This window comes from Hemitrygon akajei, chromosome 9, assembly GCF_048418815.1.
Source record: "Hemitrygon akajei chromosome 9, sHemAka1.3, whole genome shotgun sequence".
NCBI classification, from domain to species: domain Eukaryota; kingdom Metazoa; phylum Chordata; class Chondrichthyes; order Myliobatiformes; family Dasyatidae; genus Hemitrygon; species Hemitrygon akajei.
In genome coordinates, this window is record NC_133132.1 from 128,622,833 (window position 1) to 128,642,021 (window position 19,189).

The 19,189-nt window shown below is 41.2% G+C and overlaps 1 protein-coding gene across 1 annotated transcript in view; it reads right to left on the reverse strand.

Annotated features, from left to right (window-relative positions):
* LOC140733519 (meprin A subunit alpha-like) overlaps nt 1–19,189 on the reverse strand; it is a 35,311-nt gene that overhangs the window by 15,223 nt on the left and 899 nt on the right. Inside the window, exons 6-9 of the mRNA XM_073056951.1 lie at nt 9,556–9,673; nt 3,722–3,897; nt 2,969–3,190; nt 2,725–2,871 (exon numbers count right to left, since the gene is read on the reverse strand). Coding sequence (XP_072913052.1) covers nt 2,725–2,871; nt 2,969–3,190; nt 3,722–3,897; nt 9,556–9,673 — 663 coding nt within the window. The remainder of the gene's footprint in view (nt 1–2,724; nt 2,872–2,968; nt 3,191–3,721; nt 3,898–9,555; nt 9,674–19,189) is intronic.

Genomic DNA, 19,189 nt, shown 5'->3' on the forward strand with positions numbered 1-19,189 from the left:
CTAGGCACAGGTCAAATACCATCTATAAATTTGCTGACGATACAACCATTGTTGGTAGAATCTCAGATGGTGAAGAGAGGGCGTACAGGAATGAGATATGCCAACTAGTGGAATGGTACCTCAGCAACAACCTGGCACTCAATGTCAGTATGATGAAAGAGCTGATTGTGGACTTCAGGAAGGGTAAGACGAAGGAACACATACCAATCCTCATAGACAGATCAGAGGGGGAGAGAGTGAGCAGCTTCAAATTCCTGGGTGTCAGGATCTCTGACATATTGATGCAGTTATAAAGAAAGCAAGAGAGCGACTGTACTTCATTAGGAGTTTGAAGAGATTTGGCACATCAACAAGTACACTCAAAAGCTTCTATAGATGTACCGTGGACAGCATTCTGACAGGCTGCATCACTGTCTGGTATGGGGGGGAGGGGCTATTGCACAGGACCGAAAGAAGCTGCAGAGGGTTGTAAATCTAGTCAGCTCCATCTTGGGTACTCGTCTACAAAATACCCAGGACATCTTTAGGGAACGGTGTCTCAGAAAGGCAGCGTCCATTATTAAGGACCTTCAGCACCCAGGGCATGCCCTTTTCTCACTGTTACCATCAGGTAGGAGATATAGAAGCCTGAAGGCACACACTCAGCGATTCAGGAACAGCTTCTTCCCCTCTGCCATCCGATTCCTAAATGGACATTGAACCTTTGGACACTACCTCACTTTTTTTTAATATACAGTATTTCTTTTTTTTTTGCATATTTCTTAATCTATTCAATATAAGTATATTGTAATTGATTTATTTATTTTTTATTATTATTTATTTTATTTATCATTTTTTCCTCTTCTATATTATGTATGGCATTGAACCACTGCTGCTAAGTTAACAAATTTCACATCATGTGATGGTGATAATAAACCCAATTCTGATTCTGCTGCATTGTAGAGCTTTCCCTGGACCTCAACATTATTGCATTGCTTTTTCCAGCCATTTGATCTGTGGATGGCCACTGGTGCTGGTAATCCAAACACTAGTAACCTCAATCTGTCCATCTGGCCCTCACTATGCTGCTCTTGGCTTGACCTGGGCTGTTTATGCTCAAACTTCATGCAGCTCTGGGATTTATTCTTCACGTCCTGCCTTCGCACCTCGCCAAATGCTGCATACTCAGTTAAAAGAATACCTCAGACCCTTCAATAAAATTAGAACAAACAGGCTAACTCAGCAGCAGATTCAAGTTTAGCCAATGTCACAAATATTTTTTGATTGTCTCCAAGTAAGAAAGGGTCCAAAGAGGACACATGAATTAAGTGTAATGAAAGGACAGCTATGCAATACATTACAACTTCACTATTTTTCTTTCAAAATAATAAAAAGATCACTTCAGCGTGAAATCAATCAACGGAAAATTCAATTCTAAGTCAGAAAATGACAAGCTTCAGACCCAGGATACAGGGTCAGCTCACTGGCTATTTGGGAGTAAGGCCAGCCACTCAAGGTCAGAAATGACCTGTTTCTCTAATCTGCTGGAGGTGATCTCCGGTTGGAATAAACTATGTGCTCCAAATGTCCTGCAGCTTGTGAACACAGTAATATGTCATCATAATATTTACCCCAGAATTTTCAGTACACTTCCCAATAGTGCTGAGTCTATAGGCTCAAAGATGTGCTCAGCAAAATAGATAAAAGATTTTTTTTCCAATTTATGTTCCATTGAAAAATAAGTCACCAATTAAACAGAGTTAACCCAATACCCTTAGCTCATCATTAAAAATAAAACAGCATCCAGGAAGTCTTTATATTGTTAATAAAGAATATCAATGACTCAGTCTTCCCCATGTGAGGTTCAGAGATCTGATGCTTGGGAGGATGAACCAAGTAAAATGCTGACTCGTGAGGACAATGTTCAAGGATCTTTTAAAAGATTAACATAATTCAACAAAGTTAATGAGTAAACTGTTTTTGTTTTACTTTAATGCTATAAATGATTGAAAATACAACCACATTTCAGAACTTTCATAGTTTTTATTTTAACACAGAACAATTCTTCAGTCTTTTGCTAACCTTTTTATTTATAATTGACAAAATACTTAATTATCAGTATTCTGGGTTTTCTCTATCTTCTATTCATATCTGAAGTCTAGATGTCATTTGTAATCATGCAAGATAATTTGATAAAACCTTATCATTTTGGTGTTGGGGCACAATGATATGATGGCTTCACCTTGAATCAAATCCATATTTTACAAAATTCAGTATTTATCTTGATGATTGCTGCTATGTGTTCAGTATCAAATAATTAAAGTTATAACTCATATGCAACCACAGTTCTCAAAGTAAAACTCAATCATAGATAAGACGTCCAGGCAATTAAAGTATTTTTTATTGGACAGGTAAAGAGATATTAAGGTTTCCATCAAGAAATCCAGAACTAAGAAATGCAAGCTTGCCTATTTGGTCATAATATCAGAAAGCTCTTCATCACACTAAAGGTATTGTAAATCTGAAACTCTTTCTCAAACTGCTTTTGAGGAGTAGGCCAATCTGAAATGATACAACTGAGATTTCTTCAGTCAAGTTTATTTGTGGTTATGCAAACAAGGCAGGTAAACATTATTAAGATCCAGGTCAGTCATTATCTTCCCCGATGACAGAACTGGCTCAAGGATCGGAATGGTGGATTAGGTGATCGTGGGAAATCAAAAGGACTTGATGGTTCACACTCACCTCTGCATTTTCCACTTGTAGTATGATCCTCATTTCCAGGACTGCTCTTCACATGAACCCAATCAGCAACTTCCCGTTCTCCCTGGATCATGCCACAGATATTATTGACCTCAAAAGCGCATTGGTCCAACAATGTGAGAGTGGAAGCTATAAAAATGTTTAAGTAAAAATCAATTTAATAAATCAATACAGAACCTCCAGAAGAGGCCACTGTCATAAATAGAAAAACAGAAACTGAACTTACTGCAATTATACATTCGATTTAACCTTAGCAGATCAAGAGCACTGAAGTCTAATCGCTGTCCAATAATGTCATTAAATGCTGGTATCTTTGCAGTGATGGTTGGCCTACTATCGTTTTTGTTGAAGGAGAATGGTTCATAATGCATCACAGATTCATAATCATATGGAGTATTCTGGTCAGTAACGTAGTCATCACCATACACAACAAAATTATGCTCTTTACCTGAATAAAAGAACAACATTTGACATTCAGCTGCAGTGAAGGACAATTTATTTCAAAATTAGATTAAAAGTCAAATTTATTTCAACATCTTAGTCATTATACCAGCAACTAGGCAATCCAATTCTTCCCTTACAATTTTCAGGTATTAAAGGATCATTTGAAAAGAACTTATCTTATGTGTAAATTGATACTGAAGGATGCCATTTGGCCCATTGGCTCCAGGTATAGTTATCTCAATCGTCCCATCAACTCTCTATTTCCCTGCATACTTACTCCCCATACACATGCTTATCAAATTGCCTTTTGATTCTTCTTACTTTAACCCTACATTCAGAAGTCATTGGCACGTGCTAATTACTTTATCAGCAAGTTTTTACTATGTGGGAGGAAGCCCATGTGTTCATGGAGAAATCATGCAAACTCCACACGGACAGCATCCTAGAACAGCATCAATCCCAGATTCCTTCAAATTTGTGTCAATCTGCTCATCTGGAGCAATATATCTATGAGATAGTTAATTTGAATTCTTACCAGGAATAATTTCATTCCACCAAATATTAACATAGTCATCACGGTCTGTTCTTGATTGCTCGTGGTAAAATCCTAGTGCATGCAGAATTTCATGCTCAACAATAGCTTTTGTGTCACACCCTTCACCAATGGACAATTCTTGGCCATTGTGATTGTCACCAACATAAGACCAGCACCTGTTCAATGAAGACAATATTTTGACAATTACATACAAAGAAAAAAATATAGCTAAGAATCTAAAAATACGAAATGCTGGCAGAACTCAGCAGGCCAGACCGCATCTATGGGAGGAGGTAGTGATGACATTTCGGGCCGAAACCCTTCATCAGGAGTGATCCGATGAAGGGTTTCGGCCTGAAACGTCGTCACTACTTCCTCCCATAGATGCCGTCTGGCCTGCTGAGTTCTGCCAGCATTTTGTGTTTTTATTTATTTCCAGCATCTGCAGATTCACTCGTGTTAGCTAAGAATCTAGTAGCTATTTTTGAAATATGGTCACTGTAGCAATGTACAAAACACATTTCCATATAATTCTAATATTAAAATAGGATCAGATTTTTCTTGTTGTTGTTATGTCATTCATAAATAGTATGCACACCAAATTCATGATTAAAATAACTTGCAGAAATATGCAAGGATTCTTTCCAGGTACCATCAGAACAGCCACAAACTCAGCTATTGCTCGCATACTTAATCTGACTGACAATGTATACTTTACAATGCTAAGAAGAAGAACCTCCAAACATCTTCAAAGGTAGCTTGCCATGTGGAGTACAGAGATCTTCTTCTAGATCCTGATGTAGGGAAATCAAGTTATGAACCACACTATACCTTATGTTATGGAAAAAATGAGGATAAGGAGAATTAAGGGAAGGTCTGAGACTTGCTGTAGGCCAGGAGAGGCTGAGTGATATTAATAGTGGTGGTATGTCAGATCTTTCTATTTCTCACTCAGTGCCTATCTCGTCTCCATAACTTGATACTTATTTTCGTTCAAATATTTCCCAGAGGTTTTCCAAAGATTAAATCAGCCTTTACCTAAATCTTTAGATAAAATGTTTAAAAGTAAGTTGCTGTTTCTTTTGAGCAATTTCAACAGAATTCCTTTGTTATATGCCAACTTTAACATAGAAAGCTCATCAAAGCATAGAGAGCATAGAGAAGAAATGTAACTCATGTATCTTCTAACAACTAATCATTTAAAAAAGTTAGAGAAGGTGACACAAAGAGTTAGATACATAGACTAGATTTAGATGGTTGAGAAGAGAATTTCAGTGTGATCAGCACTATACTAGCTGAAGGGTCTGTTCCTGAGAGATAAACATGTAGTAATTTAGATTTAGGATAATTAAGAATGCAAACTTATGAAGATAACAGGATGATGTTGCAGATAAATGCCTGGCTGAGGAACTGGTGCCTTTGGCAGAGGTTCATATTTCTGGATCATTGGGATTTCTTCTGGGGAAGGAACAACCTGTACAAAAGGGACGGGTTACACCTGAACCCAAGGGGGACCAATATCCATGCGGTCAGGTTTGCTCGAGCTATTCAGGATGGTTTAAACTAATTTGGCAGGAGAATGGCAACCAGAGTGATAGAGCTGAGACTGGGGTAGTTAGCTTACAAATAAATGCAGTGTGTCATGAGACTGCTAGAAAGGACTGGCTGATTTTAAGGCAAAATTGTGGTCAATGGGATGAGTTGAATGCAAATGGGGGCAAATCGAAAAAGGTGATGAATACAGGATTGAAGGTGTTATATTTTAATACACACAGAATTCAGAATAAGGCAGATAAAATTGTAGCACAGTTACAAATTGTCAGGTATGATGCTGTGGGTATCATTGAATCATGGGTGAAAGAAGATTATAGCTGGGAGCTTAATGTCCAAGGATACACATTGTATCAAAAGGCCCACTTCTTCATCCAGGTCATTTATAAAAAATCACAAAGAGTAAGGGTCCCAGAACAGATCCCTGAGGCACGCCACTGGTGACTGACCTCCATGCAGAATATGACCCATCTGCAACCCTCTTTGCCTTCTGTGGGCAAGCCAGTTCTGGATCCACAAAGCAATGTCCCCTTGGATCCCATGCCTCCTTATTTTCTCAATAAGCCTTCCATGGGGTACCTTATCAAATGCCTTGCTGAAATCCATATACACTACATCTACTGCTCTTCCTTCATCAATGTGTTTAGCCACATCCTCAAAAAGTTTGATCAGGCTCGTAAGGCACGACCTGCTCTTGACAAAGCCATGCTGACTACTCCTAATCAAATTATACCTCTCCAAATGTTCTATTCCCCTTGAAAGAAGGTCGTGTCTTCTTTACTCAACCTGTAAATTAACCTTCTGGGAGTCTTGCACAAGTCCCTAAATCCCTCTGCACCTCTGATGTTTGAATTTTCTCCCCATTTTAGATAACAGAAGGCACTATTATTCATTTTACCAAAATGCATTTATCATACATTTCCCAATTGTATGGTATTCCATCTGCCACTTTTTTGCTTATTGTTCCAATTTGTCTAAGTCTTGCTGCAATCGCATTGCTTCCTCAGCACTACCTACCCCTCCACCTATCTTTGTATCATCTTGTGGTGAACTACATATACCTGTCTGGACACGCCCCCCCGCTGACTGCTCCTGTGGCTCCTCCCACAGACCCCGGTATAAAGGCGATTGGAGGCACAGCCCCTTCCTCATTCTCCAGGATGTAGTGTGGTGGTCAATTGCTGTTTGTTCTTTCTTCCAGCCAGTAAAAGCCTATATCTCGCCTCACGTCTCCGAGAGTTATTGATGGTGCATCACATCTACAAACTTTGCCACAAAGCCATCAATTCCATTATTTAAATCATTTACAAACAATGTGAAAAGTAGCAGTTCTAATACTAACCCCTGAGGAACATCACTAGTCACTGGCAGCCAACCAGAAAAGGCCCCCATTATTCCCACTCACTGCTTCCTGACTGTCAACCATTCCTCTACCCATGCTAGTATCTTTCCTGAAATGCCATAGGATTTTATCTTGTTAAGCAGCCTCGTGTGTGGGACCTTATCAAATACCTTCTGAAAATCCAAGTAAATGACATCCACTGCCTCTTTCTTGTCCACCCTGCTTGTTAATTCCTTGAAGAATTCTAACAGAGTTGTCAGGCAAGATTTCCCTTCACAGAAACCATACTGACTTTGACTTATTTTTTCATTAGTCTCCGAAAACTCATCCATAATAATGAACACATTCCCAAACACTGAGGTTAGGCTAACTGGCCTATAATTTCCTTTCTTTTGCCTTCCTCCCTTCTTAAAGAGCAGAGTGACATTTGCAATTTTCCAGTCCTCTGGGCCCAAGCCGGAATCAAGTGATTCTTGAAAGATTATGACTAATGCATCTATTATCTCTTCAGCAATCTCTCTCAGGACTCTGAGATGTAGTCCATCTGGTCCAGGTAACTATTCCACCTTAAGACCTTTGAGTTTGCCTAGTACTTTTTTCTTTGTAATAGCAATGGCACTCCCTCCAGCTCCCTGACACTCATGAACCTCTGGCACACTGCTAGTGTCTTCCACAGTGAAGACAGATGCAAGGTACCCATGAAGAACATCTGCCTTTTCTTTGTCCCCCATTAGTACCTCACCAGCCTCATTTTACAGTGGTCCAACTCGCCACTCACTTTTGCTACCTTATATGCTCATTCCTTGGCTTTTACACAGCCCTTACTTACCCTCGTCAGCCACAGTTGCCTACCCCTGCCATTTGAGAATTTCTTCTGTGGGCCATATCTATCCTGCACCTTGTGAACTGTTCCAAAAAACTTCAGCCATCTCTGCTCTGTGCCATCCCTGCCAGTATCCTCCAATCCACCTGGGCAAGCTTCTCTCTCATGTCTCTGTAATTCCCTTTATTTCACTGTGATACTAAGTCAAAGCAAACATAAAAGATTAGTGGGAAGTTAAAGGATTGGGAAGCTTTTAAAAACCAGTAGATGACAACTAAAAAGTCCATAAAGAAGAAAAAGAGAGAATACGAAGGTAAGCTAGCCGATAATATTAAAGAGGATACCAATTGTTCCTTCAAATATATAAAGTGTAAAAGAAAGGTGAGAGTGGATATCATACTGTTGGAAAATGATGCTAGACATGTAGTAACAGGGGGTGTGGAAGTGGTGGATGAACTGAGTAAGTATTTTGCATCAGCCTTTACTGTGGAAGATATTAGCAGTATGATGCAAGTTTGAGAGTGTCGGGGGAAGAAGGAAGTGAAGTTGCCATTACTAGGGACAAGGTGCTTGGGAAACTGAAAGGTCTGAGGGGGAATAAGTCACCTGTACTAGATGGACTACACACCAGGGTTCTGAAAGAGGTGGCTGAAGAGATTGTGGAAGCATTCATAATGATCTTTAAGTATCAGTAGAGTCCGCCATGGTTCTGGAGACTGAAAATGTCACTCCACTCTTCAAGAAGGGAGAATGACAGCAGAAAGGAATTTTCTTGGCCAGTTAGTCTGATCTCTGTGGTTCAGAAGATATTGGAGTTGTGTGTTAAGGATGTAGTTTCAGACTAGTGGTGTTCCACAGGGGTCTGTGTTGTACCTCTTCTGTTTATGTCATATGTCAATGATTTGGGTGATGGAATTGATGGTTTTGTGGCCAAATTTTCAGATGTTACAAAGACAGATGGAGGGGCAGGTAGTGTTGAGGAAACAGCGAGGCTACAGAAAGATTTGGACAAGGGGCGAAGAAGTGGAAGAAGGAATACAGTTGTGAGAAGTGAATGGTTATGCGCTTTGGTGGAAGAAGCAATAGTATAGACTATTTTCTAAATGGAGAGAAAATTCAGAACTCTGAGGTGCAAACAGACTTAGGATTCACAAAAGTTTAATTTGCAGGTTGAGTCAGTGGTGAGAATGCAAATGCAATGTTAGCAGTAATTTTGAGAGCACTAGAATATAAAAGCAAGGATGTAATGCTGAGGCTTTATAAGGAAGTGACAATGCCTCACTTGGAGTATTGTGAGCAGTTTTGGCCTCCTTGTTTAAGAAAGGATATGTCGACATTGGAGAGGATTAAAAGGAGATGCATGAAAATGATTTCAGGATTTAAAGGCTTGTTATATGAGAAGGGTTTGATGGTTCTGGGCCTGTACTTACTGGAATTTGGAAGAATGAGGGACAAAATTATTGAAGCCTATCGAATGTTGAAAGGCCTCAATTGAGTGGATTTAGTGAGGATACTTCCTATGGTGGGGCAGTCTAAGACCAAAGGACACGGTTTCACAATAGAGGGATGTCCACTTAGAATGGAGATAAGGAGGAATTTCTTCAGCCAGTGAGTGGTGATTCTATGGAATTCGTTACCACAGGTGGTTGTGGAGGCCAAGTCACTGGGTGTATCTTAGAGAGAGGTTGATAGAATCCTGATTGGTCAGGGCATATAGGGATATGGGGAGAAGGCAGAAGATTGGGGCTGAGAGGAAAATAGATCAGCCATGATGAGATGGTGGAGCAGACTTGATGGGCCTAAGGACTCAATTCTGTTCCTGTAGCTTCTGGTCTTATGGTCTAAGTTAAGGTAAAAGACAATGGGGATCAAGGAAATATCAAAATGCTGGAGATGCTAGAAATATTAAATTTACACTCTGGATCTGTCATATTTCCAACATTACTAATGGGAGAAATAATGTTTGCGTCTCTGTTTTCACAAACACCAAGTACTTCGCACAACATTCCCATCTGCAGATTAATAGTGCACAAAATAAATTTGTCTTTGTATATAAAGTACATCTGTTTTTTAAATTTACTTTCATAAAGTAGTACAATTGTTTGATGTTATACGTACCCATCTAACTTTTTGAAAGATAGGAAAGTTGTCTCTCCTTCATATGGTTTAAAATCAACACATGACTTTAAACGATACTGCTCAAATGCATGTAAGATGACACCCTTGGCATTTAGCTCTGAAAATCAAAACTGAAACAATTCATTTGAAATAATTTCACACAATAAAACAACACTAATTACATTTCCCAAATGAAGAACTATGAATCTCTCAGTCTGTAGAGGTTAAAAGCAATGCAAAATGTACCTGAAAATGCATAATGCCCAACACTACTATGGTATGCTTATGAGATCTTGAGCAAAATTTTGCTGGATTTTCCTAACAGTTGCATACTGGAGGAATTTCTCAGTAAGAGGCCGCAGTGTCTTTTGATTCCTGAGCATATGCTGAAATAAACTCAGCGACATTTTTCCACTTCTAACATATACCTGGTTGTGCTCTGTGACTGGGCTCTGCAGACAGCCCAGCAACTGAAAAGAAGCTTACTGAGACTCACCCTCACTCATTGGAACATTCCCTCTTCTCATTGCTAATTATCAATTAAAATTGGACATCGCAGGTATGATGCTGTGGGCATCACTGAGTCATGGCTGAAAGAAGATCATAGTTGGGAGCTTAACATCCAAGAATACACTTTATATCAAAAGGACAGGTAGGTAGGCAGAGGGAGTGGGGTAGCTCTGTAGGTAAAAAATATAATCAAATCCTTAGAAAGAGGTGACGTAGGATCTGAAAGTGTTGAATCCTTGTGAGTAGTTAAGAAACTGCAGGTGTAAAAAAGCCTGATTTACAGGCCTCCAAGTAGTAGCCAGGATGTGGCATACAAATTACATGGAAGATACAAAAGGTATGTAAAGGGGCAATATTATGATAGTAATGAGGGATTTTCAATATGCTGGTAGATTAGTAAAATCAAGTTGGTGCTGGATTCCAAGAGATGGAATTTATAGAATGCCTATGAAATAGCATTTTAGAACAACTTGTGGTTCAGCCCACTAGTGCGAAAGGCAATTCTTGATTGGGTGTTGTGTAATAAACCAAATTTGATTTGGGAGCTTAACGTAAAATAACTATTTGGAAGCAGTGATCATAATATGTTAGAATTCACCCCACAATTTGAGAGGGAAAGATATGGTCAGCTTTATCAGCACAACAATGGACTAAAGGGAATTACAGAGGCGTGAGAGAGAAGCTGAACAAAGTTGATTGGAAGGAGACACTAGCGGGGATGACAGCAGAACAACAGTGGCTGAAGTTTCCGGAAACAATTCAGAAGATGCAGGATAGATACATCCCAAAGATGAAGAAGCATTTTAACAGGAGGATGAGGCAATCATGTCTGACAAGGAAAGTCAAAGACAGCACCAAAGCAAAAGAGGGGGCATAGAATTTAGCAAAAATTAGTGGGAAGTTAGAGGATTGGGAAGCTTTTAAAAACCAAAAAAGCCATAAGGAGAGAAAAGATGAAATACGAAGGGAAGCTAGTTAATAATATAAAACAGGATACCAAAAGCTTTTTCAAATAAGAGTAACAAAGAGAGAAGAGTGGATATTGGACTGCTGCAAAATGATGCTGCAGAGGTAGTAATGGATGATAAAGAAATGGCAGAAGAACTGAGGAACAGTAAGGGCAAAAGGACCCAAATGGGTGTTGTCTACAGGCCACCAAACAGTGGCATGGGTATTGGGTGCAAGTTGAATAGGGAGTTAATAATGTCGCAGTAGTTATGGGGGATTTCAACATGCAGGTGAACTGGGAGAATCAGGTTGGTGCTGGACCCCAGGATAGGGAGTTTGTAGAGTGCCTACGGGATGCATTCTTGGAACAGCTTGTACGAGAGCCGACCAGGGACAAGACTATTCTGGATTTAGTGTTATGTAATGAACAGGATTTGATAAGCGATCTTGCAGTAAAGGAGCCATTAGGAGGTAATGATCATAATATGATAAGTTTTTATCTGCAATTTGAGAAGGATAAGGGCAGCTCGGAGGTGTCAGTGTTGCAGTTGAACAGGGGAAACTATGGAGCCATGAGGGAGGAGCTGGCCAAAGTTGACTGGACAGATAGCCTAGCAGAAAAGACAGTGGAACAGCAATGGCAGGTATTCTTGAGAATAATGCACAAGGTGCAAAATCAGTTCATCCCCCAGAGAAGGAAGGATTCAAAGGGGGGAAAGGGGCCACAGTGGTTGACAAAGGAAGTCAGAGATTGCATAGCATTAAAAAAAAGGAAGTATGACAGAGCTAAGGTGAGTGGGAGGACAGATGATTGGGAAGTTTTTAAGGAACAACAGAACTTAACTAAAAAGACAACACGGGGAGAAAAAAATGAGGTACGAACGCAAGCTAGCCAGGAATATAAAGGAAGATAGCAAAAGCTTTTTTAGGTATGTGAAGAGAAAGAAGATAGTTAAGAACAATGTTGGGCCCTTGAAGAATGAATTGGGTGAAATTGTTATGGGAAACAGAGAAATGGCAGAAGAACTTAATGAGTACTTTAGATCTGTTTTCACTAAGGAAGACACAAGCAATCTCCCAGATGTATGGATGGGCCAAGGACATAGGGTAACAGAGGAAATGAAACAGATTGACATTAGGAAGGAAACGGTGATAAGAAGACTGATGGGACTGAAGGCTGACAAATCCCCAGGTCCAGATGGTCTGCATCCTAGGGTACTAAAGGAGGTGGCCCTGGAAATTGCGGATGCATTGGTAATCATTTTCCAATGTTCCTTAGATTCAGGATCAGTTCCTGAGGATTGGAGAATGGCTAATGTTGTCCCACTTTTTAAGAAAGAGGGAGGGAGAAAACAGAGAACAATCGACCTGTCAGCCTGACATCGGTGGTGGGAAAGATGCTAGAGTCCATTATTAAGGATGAAATAGTGGCATATCTACATAGCAGTGATAGGATTGGGCCGAGCCAGCATGGATTTACAAAGGGTAAATCATGCTTGACTAATCTGTTGGAGTTTTTTGAGGATGTAACCAGGAAGTTAGATGGGGGAGATCCAGTGGATGTAGTGTACCTCGATTTTCAGAAGGCATTTGATAAGGTCCCACATAGGAGATTGGTGGGTAAAATCAAAGCACAGGGCATCGGGGGGGAAGACATTGACATGGATAGAAAACTGGTTGGCAGATAGAAAGCAAAGGGTAGCGGTGAATGGGTGTTTCTCGGAATGGCAGGTGGTGACTAGTGGGGTGCCACAGGGCTCGGTATTGGGACCACAGCTGTTTACAACTTACGTCAATGATTTGGATGAAGGCATTGAAAATGGGTGGCAGTGTGACATGTGATGAGGATGTTAGGAGAATTCAGGGTGACTTGGATAGGCTGGGTGAGTGGGCAGATACTTGGCAGATGACGTTTAATGTGAATAAGTGTGAGGTTATCCACGTTGGGAGTAAGAACAGGAAGGTAGATTATTATCTGAATGGTGTAGAGTTAGGTAAGGGAGAAATACAAAGAGATCTAGGAGTCCTTGTTCATCAGTCACTGAAGGTGAATGAGCAAGTGCAGCAGGCAGTGAAGAAGGCTAATGGAATGTTGGCCTTTATTACAAAGGGAATTGAGTACAAGAGCAAGGAAATCCTCTTGCATTTGTACAGAGCCCTGGTGAGACCACACCTGGAGTATTGTGTACAGTTTTGGTCTCCAGGGTTAAAAAAGGACATCCTGGCTGTAGAGGAAGTGCAGCGTAGATTCACAAGGTTAATTCCTGGGATGTCTGGACTGTCTTACGCAGAGAGGTTAGAGAGACTGGGCTTGTACATGCTGGAATTAAGGAGATTGAGAGGGGATCTGATTGAAACATATAAGATTATTAAGGGATTGGACAAGATAGAGGCAGGAAATATGTTCCAGATGCTGGGAGAGTCCAGTACCAGAGGGCATGGTTTGAGAATAAGGGGTAGGTCATTTAGGACAGAGTTAAGGAAAAACTTCTTCTCCCAGAGAGTTGTGGGGGTCTGGAATGCACTGCCTCGGAAGGTAGTGGAGGCCAATTCTCTGGATGCTTTCAAGAAGGAGCTAGATAGGTATCTTATGGATAGGATTATTGATTACCTGACTGGCAGACCACAGTACGTGCGCTTGCAACACTGTGTGTCAGACAGAGTGGTCAGCAGCACTGGGGCTCCACAGGGAACTGTCCTGTCTCCCTTTCTCTTCACCATCTACACCTTGGACTTCAACTACTGCACAGAGTCTTGCCATCTTCAGAAATTTTCTGATGACTCTGCCATAGTTGGATGCATCAGCAAGGGAGATGAGGCAGAGTACAGGGCTATGGTGGGAAACTTTGTCACATGGTGTGAGCAGAATCATCTGCAGCTTAATGTGAAAAAGACTAAAGAGCTGGTGGTGAACCTGAGGAGGGCTAAGGCACCGGTGACCCCTGTTTCCATCCAAGGGGTCAGTGTGGACATGGTGGAGGATTACAAATACCTGGGGATACAAATTGACAATAAACTGGACTGGTCAAAGAACACTGAGGCTGTCTACAAGAAGGGTCAGAGCCGTCTCTACTTCCTGAGGAGCCTGAGGTCCTTTAACATCAGCCGGATGACGCTGAGGATGTTCTACAAGTCTGTGGTGGCCAGTGCTATCATGTTTGCTGTTGTGTGCTGGGGCAGCAGGCTGAGGGTAGCAGACACCAACAGAATCAGCAAACTCATTCCAAAGGCCAGTGATGTTGTGGGGGTGGAACTGGACTCTCTGACGGTGGTGTCTGAAAAGAGGATGCTGTCCAAGTTGCATGCCATCTTGGACAATGACTCCCATCCACTCCATAATGTACTGGTTAGACACAGGAGTACATTCAGCCAGAGACTCATTCCACCGAGATATAACACTGAGCGTCACAGGAAGTCATTCCTGCCTGTGGCCATCAAACTTTACAACTCCTCCCTCAGAGTGTCAGACACCCTGAGCCAATAGGCTGGTCCTGGACTTATTTCCACTTGGCATGATTAACTTTTTATTATTTAATTATTTATGGTTTTATATTGCTATATTTCTACACTTCGTTGGCACGGCTGTAACGAAACCCAATTTCCCTCGGTATCAATAAAGTATGTCTTTCTGTCTGTCTGTCAGTCTTCACTATGGAAGACACTAGGAGAATGCAAGAAATTTGAGAATGTCAGGGCGCACAAGTAAATATTGTTGTTTTTAATAAGGAGAAGGTACTTGGGAACCTGAAAGGTCTGAAGGAAGGTAAATCACCTAGACCATTTGGACTAAAACCCAGGCTTCTGAAAGAGATAGCTGAAGAGATAGTGGAGGCACTAGTAATGATTTTTCAAGAATTACTAGATTCTGGAATGTTTTAGCAGGACTGAAACATTGCAAATGTCACTCCATTCTTTATGAAGGCAGAAGAAAGGAAATTATAGGCCAGTTAGTCTGACTTCAGTAGTTGGGAAGATTTTGGAGTTCATTATTAAGGATGAGGTTTCGGGGTAATAGGAGGAAGATGATAAAATATGCTGAAGTCAGCGTGGTTTCTTTAAGGGGAAATCTTGCTTGACAAGTATTTTAGAATTCTTTGAGGAAATAACAGGCAGGATGGACAAAGGCAAATAACAGGCAGGATGGACAAAGGCAAATAACAGGCAGGTGCTTACTCATCCACTGACTCTCAGATTTGACTAATTTTCAGAAGGGCTTTGACAAGGTGCTGAATATGAAGCTACTTAACAGGATAAGAGCCGATGGTATTACTGGAAAGATAATTGGATAGGTGATTGGCTGACGGGCAGGAGGCAAAGAGTAGGAGTAAAGGAAGCCTTAGAGGTGCAAAAGGACTTGGGAGTCCTCGAGCAGCATTCCCTAAACGTTGAGTCGGTGGTAAGGAGGGCAAATGCAATGTTAGCATTCATTTTGAGAGGACTAGGATATAACAGCAAGGATGTAATGGTGAGACTTTGTAAGGCATTTGCTAGGCTGCACTTTGTGAACAGTATTGCGAACAGTTTAGGGCACTTTTTCAAAGGAAAGATGTGCTAACATCGGAGAGGTTCATGAGGAGGTTCACAAGAATAATTCTGGGAATGAAAGGGTTAATATATAAAGAGCATTTGATGGCTCTGGGCCTATACTCACTGGAGTTAGAAGAATGAGGGGGGATTTCATCAAAACATATCAAATATTGAATGGTCAAGATAGAGAAGATGTAGGGAGGAAGTTTCTTATAGTGAGTGAGTCTAGGAGCAGACAGCACAGGCTCAGACGAAGAGGCGTCCCATTTAGAACAGAGATGATGAGGAATTTCTTTAGCCAGAGGGTAGTAAATCTGCGGAATTCATTGCTGTGGAGGCCAAGTCACTGAGTATATTTAAAGTGGAGGTTGATAGGTTCTTGATTGATCAGGGCATCAAAAGTTATGGGGAAAAGGTAGGAGAATGGGGTTCAGAAGGATAAGGAAGCAGCTATGATGGAATGTTGGAGGTGACAGATGGGCCAAATGGTGTTATTCTGCTCCACTCATGGTCTATCAGGGAGGAGATACAGGAACTTGAGACCCACACTAATACTGTTAGGAACAGCTTCTTCCTCTCCACCATCAGATTTCTGAAAGGTCCTTGAACTCATGAACGTTACCTAGCTATTCCTCTTCTCCACTATTAATTTATATTTTTATTGTAATTTCTAGTACTTCTGGTTCCTTAAGGCTGTTACAGCCAGGGGTGGTAATGGGGACAAGCTCCCACTACCTATTAAATGCTCCCAATGGCAAGCACTTCAAACAGACCCTGACAACCATGTCCAACTCCTGGCCTTCACGTGTCGCTTAGCTACTAAGCCCAGTGGAAACATTTCTACAGACAGGAGAAGGGGCAAAGGCAGGTTACTGGTGCCTTAAAATCAGTTGCTTCAGGCAGATGGGGCTCATCAGCCTCGGTCGGCAGCTCACCCAGAAGAAGGAAGACTCTGATCTCAAACCTCCACAGCCTTGCGGCTAAACCCATTCATGGGGAAGGCTTCAGGAGTAAACCCCGGGTAAAAAATCTGGAGCTGAGGTCCCTAAGGCAGTCCTACATTGAATTCAATGCTGACTGGCAACTCCTGCGACGCTGCTGGTATCAGACCATATCGGTCTCTGTCATGCCTTCAGATGTGTGGAGAGGGGGAGCTTGCTCTCCGTATCGTACCACCCAGGCTTGTGCATCTAGACAGCTAGGACGCAATATCGATGGTCAACCCTGACCAACGGAGGCCTTCCTCTAGTACCTCTTTACATTTTATGGGATTGAGGTTAGGAACCGAGAGGTAATGTTACAGCTATATAGGACCCTGGTCAGACCCCATTTGGAGTACTGTGCTCAGTTCTGATAGCCTCGCTATAGGAAGAATGTGGAAACTATAGGAAGGGTGCAGAGGAGATTTACAAGGATGTTGCCTGGATTGGGGAGTATGCCTCATAAGAATAGATTGAGTGAACTCGGCCTTTTTTCCTTGGAGCGATGGAAGATGAGAGGTGACCTGATAGAGGTGTATAAGACGTCGAGAGGCATTGATCGTGTAGATAGTCAGAGGTTTTTTCCCAGGTCTGGAATGGGTAGAATGAGAGAGCACAGTTTTAAGGTGCTTGGAAGTAGGTACAGAGGAAATGTCAGGGGTAAGTTTTTTTACACTGAGATTGGTGAGTGCGTGGAATGGGCTACCGGCAATGGTGGTGGAGGCGGATACTATAGGGTCTTTTAAGAGACTCCTGGACAGGTATACGGAGCTCAGAAAAATAGAGGGCTATGGGTGTAACCCTAGGTAATTTCTAAGGAAAGGACATGTTTGGCACAGCTTAGTGGACTGAAGGGCCTGTATTGTGCTGAAGGCTTTCTATGTTTCTATGTACAGGCATCAGTTAGTCTCGAGAGGCCATGGATTTATGCCTTGGGAAGTTTCCAGGGTGCAGGCCTGGGCAGGGTTGTATGGGAGACCAGCAGTTGCCCATGCTGCAAGTTTCACCTCTCCACGCCACCGACGTTGTCCAAGGGAAGGACAAGGGCTGATACAGCTTTCCATCGGTGTCATCGCAGAGCAATGTGTGGTTAAATGCCTTGCTCAAGGACACAATGCACTGACTTAGCTGAGGCTCGAACTAGTGTCCTTCAGATCACTAGGCCAACGCCTTAACCACTTGAGTGGGAAGGTGGACAGGTGGTGGGGGGGAATGAGATAAGAAGCTAAGAGGGGAAAGGTAATAGAGGTAAAGACTGAAGAAGAAGAAATTTAAAGGAGAGTTCCGTGGACCATGGAAGAAAGGGAAGAAGGGGGGGAATCAGAGGGAAGTGATGGGCAGGTGTGGAGAAGTGAAGAGGTGAGAGGGTAAATAGACTGGGGAATGGAAAAAGAGAGAAGGAGGGAGGGGGGAGAATTCAATGCTGGTGCCATCCAGTTGAAGCTTCCCAAGCAGAATATGAGGTTTTGCTCCTCAAACTTGACTTTGGTCTCATCATGACAGTAGAGGAGGCCTTGAACAGCCATGTCAGAACGGGAACGCGAGGTCAAATTAAAATGGGAATCCACTGGGAGATCAAGTTTATTCGTCTCCTTAGGTACCACCTGATTTGCTGAAGTCAGCAAAATGACCAGCATTTTGTGTGTATTGCTCAAGATATCCAGCTTCTGCAGAATATCTTGTGTTTATGATTCTGATTCTGTTAGGGAAAAGCATAAGGATAAGGTACACTGCCCTCTTGTGAATTATTTATGTTTGTTCTAGCGTTTTCAATTATTTTAAAATGTTCTGAGTTTGATCTGATTTTCTTTTGAGACTACATGCAGGATTCTGGCTGAAATTTGAATGTAGAATAAATGGTGGAAATGCTTAGCAGGCCAGGTAGCATCCACACAGTGATACATTGTTCTGAACTGAAACTTTGATGTTGTTTCATTCTTGCTGAGACTTTCTGGATTTTTGATTTTTCAATATGAAGTCATATGCTTTAGATTTCTTGGAATATTTCTAGAATAACTTTTATAGTTTATGTTATATAATTAGCAAATGTTTTCAACACTGGATTTCAAACCAATGGATTATCTGTCCTTTTAGTAAAGAATACCAGCTCTAAAAAATGAAAAGACATGTGCATGATGGAAATCTGATCAGACAAAAAGAAAATCAGCACTTGATGAACTTGGGCTTTGAAAGTAAAGTGTGTGCCTCCTCCTGTTTTGTGGTAGGTGTAAAAAAAATAACTTTCCTGAAAATAGCATGGAGAATTTTCAAATGAGCATATTAAGCTTGGTTGGTTGTAATCCTATAATTCAAAGTAACTAAATGCAGTTAATAAACCCAAATGATTGCCCACTAGTCTAAGGCATGTCCTCTAGTAGTTCCCTTTCACTCTAGGTCAAAAAATTATTCCACTATAAATGCTTATAGTAAACAACATTGAATATATAAATGTTAAATGACCATAAAGTTAAAAGATGCACTGTTCATCTGGTCATTGAACAATATTTGACTTTTGATTTCAAATAGCTTATCCAATATAAGTCATTAAAGTCATCAATGAAAACATTTCAAAGTGTCATGTTTCAAATCATATGCATTATCAAGATAATGATGACACAATAATATGCTTGAATCAAGACATTAACCATAGAGTTTAAATACCTTCAGAT